At 55.0% G+C, this 24,356-nt stretch overlaps 1 protein-coding gene across 1 annotated transcript in view; it reads left to right on the top strand.

Moving 5' to 3' along the window:
* The first annotated feature begins 6,403 nt into the window (after positions 1-6,403).
* The window catches only part of ABCC3 (ATP binding cassette subfamily C member 3), a 36,552-nt gene continuing 18,599 nt past the window's right edge, over positions 6,404-24,356 (top strand). Inside the window, 17 exon segments of the mRNA XM_045487234.1 lie at positions 6,404-6,769; positions 7,613-7,738; positions 7,957-8,094; positions 8,922-9,047; positions 9,260-9,321; positions 10,033-10,164; positions 11,389-11,580; positions 14,688-14,742; positions 14,745-14,902; positions 15,073-15,298; positions 16,774-16,970; positions 17,079-17,226; positions 17,602-17,689; positions 18,062-18,255; positions 18,336-18,512; positions 23,083-23,250; positions 23,550-23,742. Coding sequence (XP_045343190.1) covers positions 6,404-6,769; positions 7,613-7,738; positions 7,957-8,094; positions 8,922-9,047; positions 9,260-9,321; positions 10,033-10,164; positions 11,389-11,580; positions 14,688-14,742; positions 14,745-14,902; positions 15,073-15,298; positions 16,774-16,970; positions 17,079-17,226; positions 17,602-17,689; positions 18,062-18,255; positions 18,336-18,512; positions 23,083-23,250; positions 23,550-23,742 — 2,746 coding nt within the window.

The following is a 24,356-nucleotide window of genomic DNA, read 5'->3' as shown; positions in this document are numbered from 1 at the left end:
ATTTCAGCCCTAGGAGGGGCCCTCCTCCGTGCGGTCCATTGGGCGCCAGACCTTATCAGCCCCGTGCAGCTGTCGAATCGCATTATTAAGGAAGCTGTTGTCGCCTGTGGAAACTGTATGGGGGGGGGGGGGGCGGGCTGTGGGCCGGGTTGCCAGTCCAGCCCAACCCAGCTCTTCTCTTTTGCATGCTCCTGGTTTCAGAGGGGATCATTCACCCTGCCCAGCAGGACTGTAGGGAGCGTCATGGGGTCCAGGAATGACCTGCACCAACCCTGTCCTTTGCGCTCTGTTTGGATCAGAGACCCCCCTTGGGTGCCAAGGGCTGTGGTCTTGCTGTCAGAAAGAGAGCATATTGTACCCCTGGGCACTCAGCTGCAGAAACCGGGCTTCAGAGGGCCCCCTTCATTCCTTTCTCCATTCATTCATTCTTTTTTTTTTTTTTTTTTTAATTTTTTTTTTCCAACGTTTATTTATTTTTGGGACAGAGAGAGACAGAGCATGAACGGGGGAGGGGCAGAGAGAGAGGGAGACACAGAATCGGAAACAGGCTCCAGGCTCTGAGCCATCAGCCCAGAGCCTGACGCGGGGCTCGAACTCACGGACCGCGAGATCGTGACCTGGCTGAAGTCGGACGCTTAACCGACTGCACCACCCAGGCGCCCCTCATTCATTCTTTTGTTCACCAAATGCATTATGAGTGTCCTCTCCTGTGCCGACCACTGTTCTGGGGCCCTGTGGTGAACACCCTGGTCCTCATGGAGCGTGTGTTCCGGTGGCTGGGGAAAATGGGATGGGCCAAGGGAGGTGGGGGTGGGCAGGAGTTCGGTTCTGGATGCATTGTGGATGATCTGTCCCCTCGATGTCCCAGCAAGGGCTCTGGGGTGAATAATCTAGGGGCACAGGCATGGGCGGGTGCCCACCGCCCCTGCAGAAGGCTCTGCCAAGGTGGCCAAGGTAAAGGAGCCTAGGCCGGATCTCCCCGTCGGTCCAAGCAGCCATCTGAGGCTTCACGCCCCCAAGGTCTCTTGATTGTTGCCACAGTGCAGCCTGTGTGTGAAACCAAAACAAAGTCCCAGCAGCCTCTTGCTCTGGCACCTGTCTCCCTGAGTGCTGTCCTGTGAGACGGGGGGGTGATCTGGTGTTCATTCTCTCCCTGTGGGGAGCTGCCTGAGATGCAGGCATCCCCACCCCACCCCCCACCCCCACCCCGGTACTCACGTTGGAGACCGAGCTTCGGAAGGTGAAGGAACTTGTCCCGGCTTCCATGGCTCGGGTACTGGGCCTTCTGCATCAGGCTTTGTGGCCACTCCCCACCTGCCTTAAAAAGCCATGCCCCCGACTTGCACGTTCATACAGTGATTCCCCATCATGGCTTCGAACTCGGGCTTCATCCCTGCTACATACACACTCCCTTGTCATCAGCACCCACACCGTATCCGGGCTGCCCCTGTGTACCCAGCCCCGTGCAGGGGGCTGGAGGGGCGGGGGCCGGACGTCTGCCCTCCAGGGCGCGCGTTGCTGCAGGAGATGGGATATGTGTGCAGGTGCAGGTGGCGGGGGTCAGGAGAAACCCAGGCTTGCTGTGACAAGGCCTGGGTGCCTGTCCCAGCTCTCTGCGGCCAGGTCCTCTGACCTGTTGCCCGACTGGGTGGAGCCTGCTTTCTCTTTCGTGAGCTGGACCTAATACCGTTCCACTTCTCTACTTCTGGAAGTTGTTCTGAAATGACGGCCAGGTAATGACCATGTAAGTGCTGTAACAAAATGCCACCGAGGGGGCCTTAATCACTCTCAGGTGACAGTCACTTACCTGGCTGCCAAAACCACCCAGGATAAAGTAAAGCAAAAGAAAGCCCTGGCAGAGGCTGGGGTGTCCCAGGAAGGCTTCCTGCAGGAGGTGAGGCTCAGGCTGGGCCCAGTGAGGTCTGGAGACCTGAAGGTCTGAGTTATGGATGGCCTTGGGCAGGCCAGCCGGATCGTGAGGAAGTGGGTGGGTTTAATGGGCTTGCTAAGTTTAAAATAGGGTGGGGCTGCCACTGACAATAGAATGGATACATACATGGGTCCACTCATGCGATGCGCCACCACCCAGAAGGTCCCTTGTACAAGGGCCACCACTGAGAAATGAGGAGGGAGAATCCCTACTCACACTCAACCCCGAGGATGACCCCCACAAACACAGAGTTGTGTGAAAGAAGCCAGATGTGAAAGACACAGACTTGTATAACTTCCTTTAGGGGAAGACGCCAGATGGGCAAAAGGTAATCCACATGGTTAGAAGTCAGGATAGCGTTCCTCTGCGGTGAGTAGTGGCTGGGAGGGGGCACAAGGAGGGGGTGTCTAGGTCCCAGCAATGTCTCGTTGCTCCCAGCAACGATTCGGGTGCTGGTTACACAAGTATGTTCAGTGTGTGAGAATTCACTGAAGGGTACGCCTAAAACGTGTGCGCTTTTCTGTAAGTTTATTTATTTTTTTTAATTAATTAATTTATTTATTTTTTTCAACGTTTACTTTATTTTGGGGACAGAGAGAGACAGAGCATGAACGGGGGAGGGGCAGAGAGAGAGGGAGACACAGAATCGGAAACAGGCTCCAGGCTCTGAGCCATCACAGCCCAGAGCCCGACGCGGGGCTCGAACTCACGGACCGCGAGATCGTGACCTGGCTGAAGTCGGACGCTTAACCGACTGCGCCACCCAGGCGCCCCTTCTGTAAGTTTATAATAGCCAGCGTTCTGGAAGTTGAACAGGAAGCGTTTTATTTATTTATTTATTTATTTATGTTTATTTATTTTTGAGAGAGGGGGAGAGAGAGAGAGAGAGAGAGAGAACGAGCGGGAAAGGGGCAGAGACAGAGGGAGACACAGAATCCGAAGCAGGCTCCAGGCTCCGAGCTGCCAGCACAGAGCCCGACGCGGGGCTCAAACCCACGAGCCGTGAGATCATGACCTGAGCCGAAGTCGGACACTTAGCTGACCGAGCCACCCAGGCGCCCCATAAGAAGTGTTTTAAAAAGGGCAAAGGGCTGGATTAATTGTGTCTGCTTGCCCTCCCCCTGGGGTGCCTTGACTAAGCCTAGGGGTGTACCCAGCTCTGACACGGCACCGAGCCCTGGGCCAGCATGCCAGGCGCTCAGCAGGAGTCCTTAGTCCTTGTGGGTCCTGAGCTCACTGAATGCAGGGCCCTAGACTACAAGCTGTACATGGTATACACTTTGCCCACCGGGGCGTGAATCTAATACCCCAAAGCAGCATGCCCCTGGACCTCATGCTCCCCAAAGGCAGGGACACGTCTGCCACGGATGCACCCAGCCCAGGGCGCGACTCAGAGCATACCCTCAACACAGCATCATCAAGCGAGAAAACGGATGCTCTAGAAAGGCGGATCCCTCATGAGGTGCTGACTTCAGAGGCGGGGGGGTATTCACGGTGGGAGACGTGGCTCCCAAGCCGGGCCCACCAGGTGGAGGGTGGAAGAGACAGAAAGCAGGTTGAGCAAAAGCGTAGCGGTGGGACCCTCAGAGCACATTTAGAACGAAGTGAGCTGGCAGCCGGGGAAAGGGGCAGCGGGGAAGAGAGGGCTGCAGGGTGCGTGGGCGCCCCATGAGCAGCAGGAGGCAATGTAGGTTCATGGCCCTGAAGCAAGGGGGCACAAAGCTGCATTTCAGGAAGAGCCCTGGGGCAGGGGCATCAGAGGGCAGAGGGCTGACCCAGATGGAAGTAAAGAGTAGAAGCTGAGGAAAGGGAGGCAGGGTGTGCAGACCACTCCGTGAGTATTTTAAGATGGGAGAACGCAACTGGGTCGCCTGGGTGGCTCCACTGGTTAAGCGTCATGATCTCGCGGTTCGTGAGTTCGAGCCCCGCGTCGGGCTCTGGGTTGACAGCTCGGAGCCTGGAGCCTGCTTTGGATTCTGGGTCTCCCTCTCTCTCTGCCCCTCCCCCCGCTCGCACTGTGTCTCTCTCTCTCTCTCTTTCTCAAAAATAAACTTTCAAAAAAATTTGTTTAAAAAGATGGGAGAACTCAAGCATGTGGATAGTTCAGTAGTTCCCAGGATCAGATGATTCAGGACCAGCTGGAAACTTCGAATGCCGTAGTAATATGCTTGGACTTTGTCTTCTAGGCTTTAGGGCACCGTTGAAGGTTTAAGGGGAAAGTATAAAATTATTATTTTATTCATTCATTTATTCAGCAAATATTTCATTTAAGTTATGTAACCACATTCCCCGCCACCCCCGCTATGTGCTTGGCATTGTTCTAAGTCCTTAAAACACATCAATAAATGAAATAAAAATGGCACCCCAGCAGGAAAAGATGAGAGAAAACACAATAAGCCAGTGACTTATATAGCATGTTAGAAGGTGACAGGTGCTATAAAGAAAAGGAAGATGGGGCGCCTGTGTGGCTCAGGCGGTTAAGCGACTGACTTTGGCTCAGGTCATGATCTCGCGGTTCATGGGTTCGAACCCCGCATTGGGCTCTGTGCTGACAGCTCAGAGTGAGGATCCTGCTTTGGATTCTGTGTCTTCCTCTCTCTCTCTGCCCCTTCCCCGCTTGCGCTCAAAAATAAACATGAAAAAAAAAAAAAAAGCAGAGAGGGCAAGGAGAAGGTAAGGAGAGTCACTGGTGTGTAGAAGGAGCTGGATGGGCCCCCGGGACACTGCCATGCCAAGAGAGGGAACCGGCCAGGAGACTTAGAAGGAAAGACCAGGGAGGAAGGGAGAGGTCTGTCTGGGCAGGGATCTGGGCACCTAGGGGATGGAAGGGAAAAGACCAGAAGCTTATGGAAATTACTCAGGGGGAAGTGATGGCCTGGACTAATATGACAGCTGAGGAGTCAGAGGGGAGGGGGTTGGGGAGATGGTATCCCCAACATTACCTTCAAAGAAACCAAGGCCCAGAGAGGCAAAGGTTAAGCATGTTGCTCAACATCACACAGCTTGAAAAACATAGAGCCCACTGTAGTGGACCTTGACAGAGTCAAGTAAGTGTAAACTCTGAATATTTATATGACAAAAGCCATTCTATACTGGAAGGGTGAGGACACTCAAATGGGAAGGACAAGACAGGTGCAGCCTCATTATCAAATAATAATGAATCGAACAATAAAGGTAAGAACAAATTGCTTTAACATGTAGAAGTAGATAGAAGTTAGCATATTTGAACGTATTTGCCCCTAGAAAATGGAACTAGGGAGGCACTTGTGTGGCTCAGTCCATTAAGCATCCAACTTGCGCTCAGGTCATGATCTCGAAGGTCATGAGTTCAAGCCCCGCCGTTGGGCTCTGTGTTGACAGCTCTTTAAAAAAAAAGTTATGTGAAAGTATAACTTGGACAAAAATAAAAATGATCATTATTTAAATGGGAAGTTGGGAAGTAAGGAGTTTTATATCCTCTGGTGTTAGCCGTTGTCTCTAGATGGATGAGATTGTGGATGGGTTTTTTGGTTTTTGGTTTTTTGGTTTTTTTGTTACCTGCTTATATTTTCTGAGCTTTCTGGAAAGAACATCCAATGCTTTGTGGAGGTTGGAAGATCAGTTCATTTGTGACCTTGGAAGAAACAACCTCACTAAAATATGTGTTTGAATGTATTCCCCCACCTCTTTCCAAAAAGCTTGGTGGGTGGAGTTGTATTCAAAGACTGGACCCGGTCTTGTCGTGACTCAGTGGCTCCCCACCAATACCAGACTTCTAGTGCTAGGACCGGGGCAGTCCCAAATGGGGATGGTTGATCACCCAGGCTTTGTAACGTACAAAGCTCTCTCTTCATTCCCTTGCTCCTTTGAGCCTACCCAGTCAGTGAGGTAGGTGGGGTGATGGATCACTTTCCTGAATGCAAAGGAGAAGCAAATTAATCTCAGAGAAGCTCCCAGTCCCTTCCCTGGGAGCGGCATGGAGAGGAAGTGGGCTCTTCAACCATGCGCATATATCGCGTTGATAAAATAAAACACATGGAACGCCTGGGTGACTCAGTGGCTCAGGTCATGATCTCGCGGTTCGTGAGTTCGAGCCCCGCCTCGGGCTCTGTGCTGACAGCTCAGAGCCTGGAGCCTGCTTCGGATTCTGTGTCTCCCTCGCTCTCTGCCCCTCCCCCGCTCACGCTCTGTCTCTCTGTCTCTCAAAAATGAATAAAAAATAAAACACTGATTTTTTTTTTTTTTTTTTAAAGAGTGGAAATCTAGAATGGTGGAAGGCCGGGCAGTGGTTGCCTGCGAGGGATGGGCTGCAGAGGGGCCCAAGGGAGGTTGTGGAATGATGGAAATACCCTGTATCTTTCCCGCGGCAGTGGTTTTGCTGGTGTGCATGACTACCAAGCCCACTGGGTTGTGCACTTTGCACGGGCACACTTTATCGTGCTTTAACGATACCTCAATTCGAGACAGAGGGAAATGAGAAAAGAGGGGGCGACCATGGCCTCCTGGGAGAGCGCACACTCCTCCCGGGGCTTGCTCGCTTGCACGCCCACCTCGTGTGGTCTCCACATGCCCTCTGACGCCCGGAGCAGATGGAGTGCCTCTCTGGCCCAGCCACCTTCCTCGAGGGGGAGCCCCGTTCTGCGGCAGGCTGCCACAGCACCGAATTGTTCCCTCTGCCCCCAGGACGCCAATCTGTCCGTGTACAGAGACGACCCGGACCTCACTCCCTGTTTCCAGAACTCCGTGCTGGCCTGGGTCCCCTGCATCTACCTGGGGGCCGCCCTGCCCTGCTACCTCTTCCAGCTTCGGCACCATCACCGAGGCTACGTTATCCTCTCCCACCTCTCCAGGCTCAAGACGGTCAGGGGGTCAGGGATCTCTCACGGGTGGGGCTGGGACCCGGAAGGTTCTCCTCATCACGAGTCTCCCCCCTCCCATCCCCCACCCTCGGTGGCTGAACGCTTTCCCAGCTACACCTGCCCCGCAGCTCAGGCCACTACAGCCTGCCAGCTGAGTCTGCGGTCAAACGAGATAGTCCCTGCTTGCGAAAGTTCGAGAAAGTTCTCTGGCAACACTCTCCCCGCCCCCGCGGCGCTTCTGGCCAGTGCACCACCTAGCCTCCGGGGCCAGACCCTGGGTAGGATAAAAGGACGTCCTCCAGGGGCGCCTGGGTGGCGCAGTCGGTTAAGCGTCCGACTTCAGCCAGGTCACGATCTCGCGGTCCGTGAGTTCGAGCCCCGCGTCGGGCTCTGGGCTGATGGCTCAGAGCCTGGAGCCTGTTTCCGATTCTGTGTCTCCCTCTCTCTCTGCCCCTCCCCCGTTCATGCTCTGTCTCTCTCTGTCCCAAAAATAAAAATAAAACGTTAAAAAAAAAAAAAAAGACATCCTCCAGGGGCGCCTGGGTGGCTTAGCCGGTTAAGCGCCAGACTTCGGCTCAGGTCATGAACTCACAGTCCGTGGGTTCGAGCCCCGCATCGGGCTCTATGCTGACAGCTTAGAGCCTGGAGCCTGCTTCAGGTTCCGTGTCTCCCTTTCTCACTCTCTGCCCCTCCCCTGCTTGTGTGTGCTCTCTGCCTCTGTCTCTGTCTCCCTCTCAAAAATAAAAAATAAACATAAAAAAAAGATTAAAAAAAAAGGACATCCTCCGGTGGGAACCCTCCCTACTTTTGGAGGTGGGGTTTCCACCCTGCGCCCTTTTTGTAGGCCTTGGGCGTCCTGCTGTGGTGCATCTCCTGGGCTGACCTCTTCTATGCCTTCCATGGCCTGGTCCACGGCTGGGCCCCCGCCCCCATCTTCTCTGTCACCCCGTTGCTGGTGGGGGTCACCGTGGTCAGTGCGGGGCCCTGGAAGTTGATGGGGGAGGGTCTCCAGTGAGTTGTGGGACCGTGATAGGGGAGCCATGGGCTCCTTGGAGAGGGCCGGACACCTTAGCAGTGGGAAGAGGAAGGAGTGACCCCCAAAACATCTGGCCATGTGGGGTGGGGAGGACAGAGAAGGTCCAGATATCTCTGTACTCCGGCCCAGCCTTCCTTGCCCTCTCGGCACAGCGGCTGGCCACTCTGCTGATCCAGCAGGAGCGGCTGCAGGGGGTACAGTCCCCAGGAGTCCTCATCATCTTCTGGTTCCCGTGCGTGGTCTGTGCCATTGTCCCCTTCCGCTCCAAGATCCTGTCGGCCGTGGCAAAGGTAAGGGGCCAAAGGGGAACCTGCCAGGTGCAGCCCTATCTAGGGGATGGCCTCGGCGCTCAAGGTCACCGCTGGGTCCCAAGCTGCCCCTCCCCTGCTCCCAGGACCTCCCCTGCTGTTCAGTCCTTTCTACGTTGTCCCCTACTTGCTGTATCTGTGCTGGGAAGCAGACCGGGGAGCCGGGGGTGAGGGCTGGTGTCACACAAGGGAATGAGGCGGGACACGGCCATTGTGGGGCGTTCACCGGATACAAGGGGCCGTTCTGCCGCCACCACGGGCACCGCCACGTGCAGGGTCGGCCAGGGGTCTGCCAGCGTCGGCGTATTGGACACGTGTGTGCGGACGCGCACGAGTAGTCTGTCCTACCAGGAAGTCCTGTTGTCCTGCTCTCCCCTTCTCTTCCCATCCCCCTCACTTCTCTGGTCTTCGTCTTGACCTTTCCTGCGGTGATGGGGTGCAAGATTCCTCCGTTTCCAGGGTGGGGGGGGGGCAGTCGAACGGGGTAGTAAAAGTGCAGGCTCAGAACATTCTACTCGCCTTCTCTGTGATGCTGGGCCAGTTGCTTCGCGATCATTTCCTCGATTGCAAACTGGATATCCCGAGATTTCCTACCCTGTGGGGAGGGTCAGACAAGGTGACTTCGGTGGGGTGCTTGGCGAGCCCTCACCGAACAGCGGCCCCCTCGTGACCTCGCCCCATGTCTCGGAACCTTCTGGGTCCTGCATCCCACCCCGAGGGAGCCTGGCACCCCAAAGGACCCCGTGGGGGGCAGGACTGCAGGTCCAGGGTTGCCTGTGTCTGACGTCCCTCCCCACTCTCCCCTGCAGGGCAAGACCTCAGACCCCTTCCGCTTCGCCACCTTCTACATCTACTTCGCCCTGGTGCTTTTCGCTCTCATCCTGTCCTGCTTCAGGGAGCAGCCGCCATTTTTCTCCCCGAAGAATGTCGACCCTGTGAGTCTGCCGTGGAGGCCGGGTGGCTGTGGGGTTTCCACAGCCCACTCCTCAGCCCGGCCCTTACCAGCAGCTCCCGTCCCTTCCGGTTCCTTCCATCCCCAAGTCGTCCTTCCCTCCAGGAAGGAACGAGGGCCCCTGCTCCCTCTGCTCCGCTTCGGGAGGGTGGTGGGCACGCCAGAGTCTTCCTCTCCTACCCTCTCATCTTCTAGAACCCCTCCCCGGAGGTCAGCGCTGGCTTCTTCTCCTGCCTGTCTTTCTGGTGGTTCACAAAGTGAGTCAGCTCTCCCTCCATGCTGGGCCAGAGGGAGGAGGAGAGGGGAGGTGGGGAGGAGGGGGAGCGGGCCGGAATTTGAGCCGGCTTGTTTCCCTGCCCCAAACCCTGACCCCAGAGGGCATTCGGGGCAGGCGAGGGTGAGGAAACCTGTCCATTTGGACCATTTGGACTGGGGGCTGAGTGCAGAGGCCCGGCTGGCCCAGCTCCCATCCCAGCCCTGCGTCTGGGCCTGTTCACAGGAACAGGCCCCGGGAGCTAGAGGGAAACTGTAATTACTTCCGAGCTCTTCCATCTGGGATAAGCTTACAGCTTGTCATTTCCTTGGCGGCCCCTCAGTGTGGCTTGAGCAGGGTAATTGTGTCTGTGACCTGGGTGACAGCTCATTAACCACACCACACTGAGGAGGCTCCTGGGTCTGGGACTCCATCCACCCGCACTTGTCCTCTCCCCGGGGCCACAGTCGGTGTGAATTTCATCACCAAGGTGCGAGGGTCAACATGGCATCCGGGGAAGAGGCGGAGACAGGGCGGGGAGGGATAGGAACTTGGGATGGGAGGCAGTGACCTCCAGGCTGTTCACTGGGGCAATAAAGGAGATCCTGCCCGTGGCCACAGCCCTTCAGGGAGACTCTGGGGGCTCTGGAGACCCCGGTCCCTAGCTGTAGGCTGCTGAGCTCTGACCCTGCGTGGGCTTGCTGCCCCGCCCCAGGATGGCCATCCTTGGCTACCGGCGCCCCCTGGAGGAGCAGGACCTCTGGTCCCTGACCGAGGAGGACCGCTCGCAGGTGGTGGTGGACAGGCTGACAGAGGCTTGGAAGAAGCAGCAGAAGCAGGCAGCGCGGTGAGGCCCTCCCTGGGTTCCCACATCCCAAGTCTCCTGCGGGGGAGGCGGGTAGCCCTGAGGCCGATCGCAGGGGTGGGGGTGGGGAGAAAAGCAGGTGCCGTTGGTCCTGAGGGGGGATGCCCGGGCCTGAGTGGGGCCAGCTCTCCCCAGCTCTTCTAATTCCAGGGAATAGCTGACACTTGCGTAGCACTTAGTCTGTTGCTACATGGCCCTAAACACGTAGATTCACTCAATCTCTAACAGCCCTGCCGTGTGGGTTCTATTGTTTCCGTGTTACAAGTGGACGCTGAGGAGCGAGGGCTTAACAGGGCCCGCAAGGTCCCCGAGCTGGGGGTGGCGGGGCCGGAACCCACCGGTGTCCGGACCCACTGCTCTCACCACTGTGCTATCGTGCCCGTCCTGAAAGGTGTTTTCCAGGGACTTCCCTCAGAAGGGGAAGGGTCGGGGGAAGAAGGTTGAGGCCAGCCCCTCTTCTCAATCCTGCCTCCTCCTGTCTGGAGGCAGGGACCGAAGAAGATCCTTGGACTGAAGGGCCTTCCCACTGGCAGTTTCCCATCAAAGACCCAGGGACCTGTCTGGCCAACTGCCCAACCAAGGGAGCTAGAGCTCCGAGTCCTCCTTCCCTACCCGTTTCTGACCCCAGGACTGAACCCCCTTCCCTCCCACCCATAATTGGGGACCCAGGACCTCCGTGCTTTTTCAGCCCAGAGCCCCTGATTGGCAGCTGGCTGGTGGAGGAGCCAGGGACTTGGACTTAGTCTGTGGTGTCTCGGCTTCCTTAGTTCGGGGCCTTGGAGAAGACATACGGGCTCCCCGGTCTGCATGCTGCACCCCCTCTCTTCCCCTCCATGCCACCTTTACCCCCTCCCTGCCCAGCTCTTCAGTGACCAGGTCACTCGCCATCTCTGCCCTTGTCTCCCTTCCCTGTCGGCATCCTCCCTGGAGCCGTGCTGTGGAGGCAGGGGGAGGGCTGGAAATCGCTTGAGTTGTAGTCCTTGGGGGTAGTAGTTAAGGCAGCCCGTGACATAGCCTCATACGCCTGCAGACAGAGTCACTTGGGGAGTTCTCACCCGGAAGGGCATGTTGTCTATCCCTCTGCCAGTCCTAAGAGCCGAGAAAGCAGGTCCCCGCACCCCCTGCTCCTCGTCAGGCCCCACTGGTGCTTGTCTCGTGGGGCGCATGTCACCCTTCCTACCCACTGCTCCTTCCTCCCTGGACCAGACACAAGGCCGCGGTGGCATCTGGGAAGAGTGTGTCCGGTGAGGATGTGGTGCTGCTCGGAGGCCGGCCCAGGCCCTGGGAGCCATCCTTCCCGCGGGCCGTGCTGGCCACCTGTGGTTCCGGCATCTTCACGACCATCTGCTTCAAGTTGACCCAGGACCTGCTCTCCTTTGTCAATCCGCAGCGGCTCAGGTCTGACCACACTCACTCTTGCTGCCACCCTCCTGGGTAAGGGGCGCCGGCTGGCGTCCCTGAGGTCTGAGCGCAGAGGGACACCATGGGAAAGATCCCAGACCGGGACCGAAGGGGCTCTCCCCGCTTGCTGTGTGGCCTTTGGCAAGTGACAATACCCCTGTGCCAGAGTTTCCCCAATTCCCATCCAGCTCATCTTCATCGGGCACGTGCTGTATGCCAGGCACCCTGGCGGGCGGATGAACAAACATCCTCTCTTCAAATCCCACCCCCACCCCCCAACAATCCTACAGAGAGGTGCCCCTAATCCCCTCTTACGAGAGAGAGGAAGTGGAAAAACTAAACGCAAAACGAACGAGGAAGCAGGAACTCAGAGAGGTGAAATTGCCCGAGGGCACACACAGCTGGTAAAGATAGATTGGAGTCCAGGGCTCTGAACTCCAGCCAGGGGGTCCTTGCCAGTTGATAGGCTCTGTCGTCTGTCCCATGAGTGGCCTGGACCAGGGAAAGCTCTCAAATCGGGGGGTAAGAAGGAGGGCTACCTCGCCGCTGAGCCCCCCACCACCTTGTCCCTCCACGTGTGCATCTGCGTATTCTCATTCAAAAAAACAGCTGTTGAGCCCCCAGGGTACCAGAATGACGCTAGATAGTAGGGATGCAGAGATCTAGAAGACACGGTGGAAGACCAATGTGGGAATCCATTAGAGCACTGTGCAGAGGTAGACACGGGTGTCTGGAAATCCCTAGGAGGGACAAGGAGGCCAGGCTGGGAAGGATCAACAGCAGGTGCGCTTGCTTCCGGGAGGGGTCGGCAAGGTGGGAAGGACAGTCAGGTGTTGGTCGACCAGGTGAGGAGGGAGGAGAAAGTTCAGCGCATGCAGAGTCACAAAGGCCTCAGCCGACATGACTCAAGAACTCCGGGTATTTCCGGAGGAAAGGGTGACCCGAGGGAGGGAGAGAGAGGGAGAGCTAAGGAAATCCTTGGAAGATTTGAAGCCAAATTGAGGGGCATCTGGTTTGCATTTCAGAAGGACCCCTCTGTCAGGGGATGTAGGGGCGGGTGGCGGGATGGAGGTGGGCCAACCAGGTCAGAGGAGAGTCCAGGCCAGGAATGAGATACGATTCAGGAGCTGCTGGGGAATTGGGTGTGTGCCAGGGAGAGGGAGGGGTCGTGGGCCACCTGGCTGTCGGATCTTTCTCTGAGATGATGAATGCAGCAGGAGGAGGGGGCTGGGCACGAGGCAAGGTGGTGAGTTGAGTCTTGGCTACGTTGGAGTCAAGGTGCTGGGGGACATTGTCCCAGGGGGACATTCCCAGCTACCTGGAGACCACAGTTTCAGAGCCATCAGGTAGAGGCCCAGGGTCCGGTATCTGTGGCTGGGCTCTCCCAGAGACCTCATGTCTGGTGGCCCCAGACAGAGCCCTAGGGAACTGTGACAGGTAAGGAAGGAGCAGAAGGCTGGCTTGGAAGGGCGAAAGCTCGGGAAAGAGCCAGTCGTGGAGCAGAGCACAGAGAATGCTTCTGGCAGAAAGCATGGCCTCCAGTGTAGCAGGTTGGCCGGTGAAATAGAGCCTGAGGGGGACAACGTGGGGTTTGTTAGTGCCGAGAATAGAGGCTGAGACGGAGGGGAAGGACCTAGAGCTGTGGGTCTGCCTTGGAGAGCAGGGGCTAGGGAGGTCTAGAAAGTTCCCATAAGGAAAACACATTCATTTCCTATGGCTGCTGGGACAAATTGCCACAAACTAGGTGGGGAGGGGCCTTAAAACGACAGGAACTTACCGTCTCCCAGTTCTGGAGGCCAGAAGTCTGAAATCAAGATGTTGGCAGGGTTGGCCCCTTCTAGAGGTTCTGAATGAGAATCTGTACTGTGCCTCCTAGCTTCTTGTGGTTGCTGACAATCCTTGGCCTCCGCTTGTAGACACATCACGCCCACGTCGGCCTCCAGCATTCTCCCCAGTGTGTGTGTGTGTGTGTGTGTGTGTGTCCACGTCCATGTGCACATATCTGTGTGCGCACTCACATCCGTGGGTCTCTGTGTGCAAATCCCCTTCTCCTTCTCTTATAAAGACACCGGTCCCTGGATTAGAGCCCACCCGACTCCAGTATGACCTCATTCTAACTTGATTACATCCGTAGAGACCCTATTTTTGAATAAGGTCAAATTCGCAGGTACCGGAAGTTAGGACTGGAACATCTTTTTTCGGGGGAGACACGGTCAACACGCAGCAAAAAGGAAAGGCCTGTCTACACTTCGGGAGGTGGCTCCATGAGGTCGCGGGGAGGTTTGTCTCAACATGGAAGAGACTTGGTCATGCCGGTGGGTGAAGGTACAGAGCCGCCAGCAGGGATGAAGATGTTGATGGTCCAGAAAGGGTGGCAATGAGGGAGCGTGTTGCTGAGCGGGTGGATGGGAGTCAGGGCTCAGCAGGGCAGGATCAGGCTCGGAAAGCCTGAAGAAAAAGAAGAGAGCAAGTGTTTGGAGGGAAGTCTGTGGTTGTCAGGGAGTTCTCAATGGGTGGTTAAGTGGTAAGACACGAGTGGGGCGGCTACTGAGTGGGGTGGGGTGGGGAGTGGGGGCAGTGAGAAGGTTAGAGACAAGAGGTGCAGAGGGCCAGGGGACAAGAGGTAGATTAGCGCCCTGGAGAAGGTCACCAGCAGCACCGGGGGCCACTGATGTTGGAAAGGCTGGATTTGAGGAGGAGCGTCTGTGGGGTTGTGTGGTAGGTTCTAGAGCCTTCGGTAGCCAAGGAGAAGGTGCAGGAAAGTCTAGGCTATGGACCTGTGGCATTTCTTCCTGCCATGTGGTCCAAGAGGCAAGAAAGGCAGGCAGGCAGGCTCGCAGGGAGAGAGTGATAGAAGCAGTGGGCCGCAGGGCCATGGCAGGTGGGAAAAGAGGTGAGGGCAGAAGGGACAGAAGATGGGGGGTCATGGTCTTAAGGTGGCATAGGGCTGAGCCGGGGTGTGGGGGTGGTCTGGGTGGGGGTGTGGAGGGCCAGCAGCCCCTGCCTGGGAGAGTGGAGGCTAAGGGTGGGAGGGGAGGGCGGCAGTAGAAGGAGGGGCCTGGGGGACCCCTCCCCGCTCTCAGGCCTCTCTCCTCTCCTTGCAGCATCCCGATCAGGTTTCTTTCAAACCCCGTGGCCCCCACCTGGTGGGGTTTCACCCGGTGGCCGGGCTGATGTTTGCGTGCTCTGTGATGCAGACTCTGCTCTCACAACGGTATCTCTACTGTATCTATGTGATGGTGTTGAGGCTTCGTTCGGCGATCACAGGTGTCATCTATGGGAAGGTCCGCTGGAACAGGGTGCCGGGGGGCCTGGGTGTGAGTCTGACTCTCCCTGGCTGGCCGGCTGTAGTCGCCTTCCTGTGTGTCTGGACTCCTTCCTCTGTTTGCCTCTTTGTTCCTAGCTTTTGACATCGTCTGATGGCCGGGGGCTTCTGCACCTGTTTTCGTATTTGGCCTTTTTCCGTATGTTTGTTTCTCACCATCTGTCGGGCTGACTACCATCTCTTGCTTCCTGCCCAGCTCCACGTTTCTGATCCATAGGCCTCTGTCCGTCTGTGGGGGTCTGTGCACATTCTTTAGGTATTTGTCTTATCGATCCATCCATGCCCCCTCAGAACCTGGGTCCTTCCATCTTGGCTGGGGTGGCTTTAATCATCTTGCTGGTCCCACTCAACGGAGCTGTGGCCATGAAGATGCGTGCCTTACAGGTAGGCGCTATCACGGGTCTGCTGCTCCTGCCCGGAGCTCCCAGCCAAGGTGCCTGGGGGAGGGCCTTCCCTAACCTGGGGCCCCTCAGTTGCCTTGCTTACTGAGGAAGGATGGCTATAAGCCACTTCCACAAACCTTAGCTCACTCCAACCTCATGACAGACCTGAGAGGGCTCTAGCCACATTCTCGTGTAGCAGCTGAGAAATCAAAGCCCAGAGAGATAAGGGCAGTCCAGAATCAGGGCGAGCCAGGCCTCAAACTTGCATCTTCCGGTCTTTTTTTTAATTTTTTTTTTTTAACGTTTATTTATTTTTGAGACAGAGAGAGACAGAGCGTGAACGGGGGGAGGGTCAGAGAGAGAGGGAGACACAGAATCAGAAGCAGGCTCCAGGCTCTGAGCTGTCAGCACAGAGCCCGACGCGGGGCTCGAACTCATGGAGCGCGAGATCACGACCTAAGCCGAAGTTGGACGCTTAACCGACTGAGCCACCCAGGTGCCCCTGCGTCTTCCGGTCTAATGAGAGCCTTCTCCCACCACACTGTGCTCAGTGTAAATAACCAGTCGTTCAAGCCTTCATTTTCAAATGTTTATTGAAGACTTCAGTAGCCTCCCACTGTGCGTAGAATAAATGACAAACTCCCCATGACCACCCACCAGGCCCCTGCCCACCTGCAAGTCCTCACCCCCCAGGGCATGGCCAAGTGGCAGCCACTCTGGCCTTCTTTCTTTTCTCCAAAGCACCAAGCTACGCGTACCTCTAGGCCCCCCCACCCACTGTTCCCTGCCATGCGTCTCATCCCTTCCTTGCTTGTTCACTCCTCCCCATTGTTCCCCAGCATAAACTCTGAGTTCCCAGTCCCCACCCCATTACTCTCCCACAGAGTCCCACGTACTGACTTACTAAGCATTTACTTAGTTAATGTTTGCTTCCTGTTTGCCTCCCCCATCAGACTGTCAGCTTCATGATGGCCGGGGCCTCGCTTGAGTTGTTCATCATTATGTGCCGCATGTCTAACACGTGGCCTGGCACAGAGTAGGCATGCAACAAATAGGGCTGAATGGATAAATCAAGTCGGACTGCCATGCCCTGGGTCAGGGCCTGGGGAAACAAAGAGAAAGTTAAGCGGTCTGCACCCTCAGGAGGCCCCCAGTCTGACTGTGGAGTCCTACGCGCGCGGGGATTTCCACGGGAACGAAAGAGAAGAACAACGTGGCTTAGAAACCCAGCAAAAGGGGCAGAGGATGCTGCCTGGGAGGGTCAGTGATGGAAGCACTGAGGTTGGAGTTGGGCTCTGTGGGCGGAGGAGAGGGCGCAGCTGGGCTGAGGGGCAGCACGGGCCATGCGGAAGGACGAGGGGGGAACGGGAGCCGTCTGAATGGCTGCGGTGCGTGCCAGGGCACGGAAGGTAGGAACCCCGGTGGGAAGAGGTCTGGGGAGGAGAGCAGGGCGTGTCACTGCCACTCTTCCCACGGGCGGAGCAAATGAAGTTCAAGGACTCGCGCACCAAGCTGATGAGTGAGATCCTGGGTGGCTTCAAGGTGCTGAAGCTGTATGCCTGGGAACCCGTTTTCTTGGGGAAGGTGGAGGGCATCCGGGAGGACGAGCTCCGGATACTACGCCAGTCTGCCTACCTCTAAGCCATATCCACGTTCACCTGGGTCTGCACCCCCTTCCTGGTGAGGCTCTCCCCCGACCGGGGCTGGCCCCCCACCTCCCACCTGGCCAGCCCAGGCCTCTGGACTCAACAGATTCCATTCTGACACTCGCCCTCCACCCCTGCCCCGGTGACCCTGATTACCCTTGGGGTCTATGTGTCCGTGGACCAGAGCAACATGCTAGATGCCAAGAAGGCCTTTGTGTCTGTGTCCCTGTTCAATATTTTAAAGGCTCCCCGGAACCTGCTGCCCCAGATAATCAGCAGCCTGGTCCAGGTAACCCCGGGTAGGGCTGGGGGTTCTGCAGGAGGTAGGGCAGGCTGTGAGGGTCAGGGGACAATCCAGGAGAATTATTGGAATTCAGGGGGCGGGCAGCTGGCATGAGGTCATTAGAACCAGGGGTCATTTGGAGACAGAGGAAGAGAGGAAAGGTCCCTGGAAACATAGATTCTGAAGACAACCTCCTCGTACCAACCTAGACCCTATTCTTGGCAGTGGGTGCCAGAGAAGACTCAGTCATAGGGTGGGGGGTGTCCAGCACCCCGTCTGGGTCTTTAGGGGGCCCTGCCTCTCCCAGGAAGTCCGGGCCAGGCAAGTGTGGGAGCGGGTGGGGGAAGGGAGAGCTTCCTGGGCTGACTCACTCTCCGGCAGATCAGTTTGTCTCTGAAACGGATCCAGCATTTCCTGAGACAAGATGAACTTGACCCCCACTGTGTGGAAAGAAAGACCATCACCCCAGGTCCAGACACCCTCTACCTGGGCTGCCCTTGCCCCCGACCCTGCTCCAGAAAATCTTCTGTTCCAAGCTTTTAACTTATCTGTTTCTTCTTCCTGTCTTCCCACCAGCCCCGCCTTCTCCCTCCCTTTGTGCAGTCCCTCCCCCGGCCTCCCCCACTTTTTTTTTCCTTTCTTAGGCCTCCCTGCCCCTCCCCCCCCAAGCTTCCCTGCCTTCTCACATTGGCCCCTCCCCCCAGGGCTCCCATCACCTCTCCCTCCCCTCACCCCCCCCCCCACCCCCAACTCCTTCCACTCCCATCTTTGGCCTAGAAACCAGAAAGAGCCTCAACTTGTCAAGGTGGTATCTGAAAGGGAGGAGGGCTTGAGTCTCTAGGTGAGAGGTTGGGGAAGGAAATCCCAATCCCTACCTCTGACTGGGTTCCTGGACTCCTTGCCCTCAGTCTAGACATCCAGGTGCCCAAAGGGGCACTGGTGGCTGTGGTGGGGCCTGTGGGCTGTGGGAAGTCCTCCCTGGTGTCTGTCCTGCTGGGAGAGATGGAGAAACTGGAAGGCACGGTGTGTGTGAAGGTGAGAGAGGGTACAACTCCCGGGAAGGGCCGCTTGGCCAGGCCCGGGGTACACCCTGAGGTAGCTTCTCCTCCGGCCAGGGCTCTGTGGCCTACGTGCCCCAGCAGGCATGGATCCAGAATTGCACTCTTCAGGAAGACATACTCTTTGGCCGAGCCCTGGACCCCAAGCGGTACCAACAGGCTCTGGAAGCCTGTGCCTTGCTAGCTGACCTGGAGATGCTGCCTGCCGGGGACCAGACGGAGATTGGAGAGAAGGTACAGGGTCCCCTCCCATCCTCTAGGGAGTCAGCACATACAGCTGCCCACCTTAGCCCAGCTTGGGTCCATAAATGCATTCAATCCTTCCTTCCTTCCTTCCTTCCTTCCTTCCTTCCTTCCTTCATGTAAATCACCCAGCTCTGTGCTTGGCAATGGGGGAATGGGTCTACGACTGGGGTAGGCTGACTTATGAACAGGTAGGGGGTGTAGAATGCCCTGGGGACCAGGCCGGAAGCCGGTGCAGGGGACAAGGAGGGAAGTGAGGGTGGGCAGAGCTCCATAAGGAAGGGCATCACTTTTGAGCTGAATCTTTTTTTAAAAAAATTTTTTTTTTCAACGTTTATTTATTTTTGGGACAGAGAGAGACAGAGCATGAACGGGGGAGGGGCAGAGAGAGAGGGAGACACAGAATCGGAAACAGGCTCCAGGCTCTGAGGCATCAGCCCAGAGCCTGACACGGGGCTCGAACTCACGGACCGCGAGATCGTGACCTGGCTGAAGTCGGACGCTTAACCGACTGCGCCACCCAGGCGCCCCTCTTTTGAGCTGAATCTTAACAGCTGAGGAAAAAGAGCTCATCGTCCATTCATTCACTATCGGATTTCATTACATACCTACTGGATGCCAGACTGTCTTACATGGCAACGAATATCAGACTAAAATCTCTGCCCTTTATATCACTTATATTCTAGTGAGGGAAAGAGAGGACAAGCAAGATAAATATATATTATTATAATATTAATATAATATTATATAATATTGAATCATATTAATATATTAAATTAAGTCAGACTTATACTAATTAATATTAAGTCCTATATTATTATAATATAATATAGTATTATTTATAAAATATATATTAGATAAATGTTAAGGGGGAAGAATGAAACAGGAAAGGGATATAGGAATATGTACAGGGCTGTATTGTTAGGATGCCTTGGGAAAGCCTCACTGAGAACAAAGTGAGGAAGTAGTCCATATCTGGGGACGTGGAGCCCCATCTGGGGACATTTGAGGCAGAGAGAACAGTAAGTGCAAAGGCCCTGAGGCCTTTGTGTTGAAGCAGTCAGGATCCCCAAGGAGGCCGGTGTGGCTGGAGTGGAGTGAGCTGGGGTGAGGAGGAGTAGGTGAAGCCACTGAGGTCTCCAGGCAGCCAGGTCATGTAAGGCCTTGTGGGCTTTTATCAAGAGTGGTGGAAAGTCTTCGAAGGTGTGAGCCAAGGAACAGTGATGGGACCGGCATTCCGGGGCAGTTTGGTGCGAGTAGAGGTTTGGAAGAGGTGGGGAGGGTACAGGGCAAGGCAGAACCTTAAAAACCTTAGTGAAGGTTTTGGCCTATACCCTAAAAACCACAGGGCACCAGTGAAATTTTTAAGATTAATTTATTTTTAATTGTTGCCAAATTTACACACCATAAAATTTACCATCTTAGCCATTTTTAATTGTGCAGGTCAGTCGCCGTAAGTATATTCACATTGTCGTATAGCCAAGTGCAAACCTCTTTTCATCTTGCCCTGTGCCCATGTAAACAATTCCCCACGCACCCCGCTCCCCTCAGCCCCTGGCAACTGTCATTCTACTTCCTGTCCCTAGGAAGTTGACTACTCCAGGTACATCATATAAATGGAATCCTACATTATGATACCTGCTTTTTTTTTTTTTTTTTTTTTTTTTGTGACTGGCTTATTTCACTTCGCGTACTAGCCTTACGGTTAGTGGGACAGCCAACGCTGTCGTTTTCTTGGGGGGAGCGGGTGTTTGGTTTTTGACAGCGGCCATTCTCATGGCTGCGAGATGGTATTTCATTGTGGTTCGGACTCGCGTTTCCCTAGTGATTAGTGATGCTGAGCATCTTGTGTTTCTTGCCATTTGAAGATTTTTCTTTGGAGGACTATCTATTCAAGTCCTTTGCTCATTTAAAAAAAAATTTTTTTTTAATGTTTATTTATTTTTTTGAGAGAGAGACAGAGACAAGGCAAGGGAGGGGCAGAGAGAGAGGGAGACACAGAATCCCAAGCAGGCTCCAGGCTCTGAGCTGTCGGCACAGAGCCCGACGCGGGGCTCAGACCCATGCACCGTGAGATCATGACCTGAGCCGAAGTCAGACGCTTAACTGACTGAGCCACCCAGGCATCTGCCCCAAGTCCTTTGCTCATTTTTAATCCAGTTGTTTGGCTTTCTGTTGTTGATGTGCAGGAGTTCCTTACGTAGGCTGGATATTAACCCCTTACCAGGTTTACGAGTCGCAAATATTTTCTCCTCTTCTGAAAGTTGCCTTTTCACTCTGTGGATCGCGTCCTTTGATGCGCAAAAGTTTTCAATTTTAATGTGATCCGATATATCTTGTTTTACTGTTACTGCCTGTGCTTTCAGTGTCAGATCCAAAAAAAATCATCGCCAAACCTGATGAAACTTTCCTCCTATGCTTTCTTCTAAGAGTTTTATAGTTGCCGCTCGGGAGGTTCTTCACGCTGACGATTTTGGTATGTATTCCCTCAAAACAGACATTCCCTAACATAACTATACTTGAATTATCAAAATCAAGAAACTTAACATTAATACGAGACTATTATTTAATTTACTGTCTGTATTCACATGTTCTCACTTGTCCCCGTTAATGTCTTTTTTAGCTGTTTTCTTTCCTGGGCGAGGATCCAGTCCAGGATCACGAGCTGTAGTTAGTTGTCACATTTCTTTATTCTCTGTCAATCTGGAGAATTCCTCAGGCTTTGTCTTTCAGGACCTTGACAGTCTTGAAGACTGCAGGCCAGCTATTTTGTAGAATGTCTCTCAATTTGAACACAATTGGGTTAGATTGTATGTTTGGGGGGGGGGGGAAGTGTCAAAGAAGTAATATTATGTCCTTACTGGTGCATCATAGCAGGAGACACATGTCAGTTCGTACCCTATTGACAATGCTAACTTTGATCGCTTGATTGAGGTGGTGTCTTTCATTGGTGATTTCATTTACAACGTTCACTGATGATTCTTGCCTGAGTCAGCGTTTACTGTCATGTTTGCCAAATGGTGATTCCCTAACCCCATTCCTTCTACGGTTATTAGCTGCCATTCTAGTCTAAAAAAGAGCCCTCCCAGGGCGCCTGGGTGGCTCAGCCGGTTGGGCGTCCGACTTCGGCTCAGGTCATGATCTCGCTGCCCGTGAGTTCGAGCCCCGCGTTGGGCTCTGTGCTGACAGCTCAGAGCCCGGAGCCTGCTTCAGATTCTGTGTCCCCCTCTGTCTCTGTTCCTCCCCTGCCTGTGCTCTGTCTGTGTCTCTCTCTCAAATAAAAAAAATATATATAAAAAAAATTAAAAAGAGCTTTCCCCTCCTTCCCCCTTTTTACTTATTAATCTCTTTATATCAATACGAGCTCAAGAATTCTTATTTGACTCAATGGATTATAATCCCCTACCATCATCACTTATCTTGATGTTCAACTTGCCCATGGAGTGTTTTAAGTAGGGACATGACCTGCATTTTGTAAAGCTGCCCTGACTGCAGTGTGAGGGGCCCAAAGGCACAGGAACCAGTGAGAGGCTCTCATGGTGGTCTGGGGGAAGCAATGAGGACCTGAGCCGGGCAGTGGGGATGGGAGTCTGAGGTTATAGGAAGCCAAAGGAGACCTCCTCATCTATGATACAACCCCTCCTTCCCATCTCTCCTAGAGCCGCACTAACCTTGCGCACACACAAACCTAATTTAGTGCCCAGCACTTAGTAGGCACTCAAAAAAGACTGGTTCGTTGAATGCAGACATGCTCACATGCCTCAGTCACTTCAGCTGTGTGCCCACCCCCTGCTCCTCCCCGCATCTCGAGCTCCCATCCCACATTTGCCACTCCCCAACCCATTCTGGGTCCATTTCTCAGGGTACCTGAAAAAGCTGGGTCCTGTTCCAGAGGGAATGAAGGAAGCTGGAGGTGGGAAAGCAGACCACACCTCTGGGGTCTGCTTTCGGGGCCCAGCCCTGCTGCTATGTGCCTCGGTTTCCCCATCATGGGTTTAAAGAGAGATCTTACCTCTCCTCTGGCTCCTGGACAATCCCAGGGTTAACGAATTTGGGAGCCGGAACCGGGTTTCCATTCTTGCTTCTGCTCTTGAGAGTTCAGGACCTTGGACAAAGTCATTAACATCTTGGGCTCTAATTTCTTCATCTAGAAGGTGGGGCTGATGACACCTCCCTGAAAGGACTGATAGGAGGATCAAATGGGATCCCCGTTATGAAAGCCATCTGCAAACTGTGTGGGTGATGGCAGATTAAAAGGTCTATTAAGGACCTCCTAGGGGATTTCCAGCCTTTCAGAGTATACAGGCAGCAGCCAGGGAAACCAGCTGGGCAGGGTGGTGAAGCAGAGGGAGCAGATATCCTCACCTGCCCCTGGGGGACGCTTGAGGGCCACCACCTCTTCTCCTATGGCCTCAGAGCTTCACAGGGACAAGACCAGGCATATCAAATGAGAATTGAGAGGTCTGCTTTGTTGAATGATGGTGACAGGGCCCTTGTCCCCTTGTGCCTGTCTGACTCTCTCCTCCCCAGTACACACCTCTCACCTCTCTCCTCCATCCAGGGCATTCACCTGTCTGGGGGCCAGCGACAGCGGGTGAGTCTGGCCCGAGCTGTTTACAGGGAAGCTGACCTTTTTATGTTGGATGACCCACTGTCAGCTGTGGACTCCCATGTGGCCAAGCATCTCTTTGACCAAGTCATAGGGCCCGAAGGCGTGCTGGCAGGCAACGTGAGGCCTCCAGGACGTTGTGGGGGGGGGCGGGGCACGGAGAGATCTAGGGCCTTAGGAGAGAAGCAGTGGGAGGCCAAGGGGTTTGGAGGAGACCTGGAGATATGGGAGGCCTGAGAAGCAGGAACATCTGTTGGGTGGCAGGGGAAGCCCGGGGAGGGGGGACACACCCCAGGGGCACTGAGCCGGCTGCAGTGAGCCTGGGGTGAGGGGTGTGAGATGACTTTCACCCCTGTGCCGACACCAGGGGTGTGTGTGCTGAGGTCAGTGGAAATGATGGCCTGCTGTCTTCTCCCCAGACACGGGTGCTGGTGACACACAGCATCAACTTCCTGCCCCAGATGGACTTCATCATAGTGCTGGCTGACGGGCAGGTGTCTGAGGCGGGCCCCTACCCAGCCCTGCTGCAGCACAGCGGCTCCTTTGCCAACTTCCTCTGCAACTACGCACCTGACAAGCCCGAGAAGAACCTGAAGGAAGGCAGCAGGACCGGTAACCATCCCTGACCCTCCACATTCCTGTGCCCTCCCAGCATCTCCCCTGTCTTAGGGTGTCTGTCGCTGGATGGGCCCAGTGTCACACAAGGGAGGTTCCGAGGAACTTTGACCATCTGCGTGACAATCAGATGTCACCAAGAGGGAAGCCGAACTGGACGTGGTCGAGTGCCTCTCCCTTCTCTTGCCTGTGTGACCTTATCAGCAGCTCAGGCCTCAGAGCCCTACTTTTCCCTTGTGTCCGAAGGGCATAAGGGCCCAGGCCCAGCCTGAATGTCAAGGCTATCTCACAGAGAAGTCATTCAATAAATCTGCAAGTGCTTGGAGAAGTCAGTTAGTTACTAGCAAAGATGGACTGAGTAATTACTATGTCCTAGCACTACTCTCGGCACTGAGAGATGGCCGTGGCCAAATGGAAAATTCCCTGTCCTCGTGGAGCGTTTTGAAGTCTCTGAGCCCAGAAACCCCCCACCCCCTTTGTTGTCCAGTCCTGGCTCCCCAACGCCAAACCCTGGGCTGGCCCACAGATCTTTTCCTGAGTTTTCTTGCCTACTGCTGTATAGACAGCTAACATGACTTGAACATTTACTAAGTGCTGGGCCCCTTGCTAAG

This window comes from Leopardus geoffroyi, chromosome E1 (assembly GCF_018350155.1).
Source record: "Leopardus geoffroyi isolate Oge1 chromosome E1, O.geoffroyi_Oge1_pat1.0, whole genome shotgun sequence".
NCBI classification, from domain to species: domain Eukaryota; kingdom Metazoa; phylum Chordata; class Mammalia; order Carnivora; family Felidae; genus Leopardus; species Leopardus geoffroyi.
Note: the sequence above shows the minus strand (reverse complement) of the source record. Positions and strands in the feature narration are given on the sequence as shown.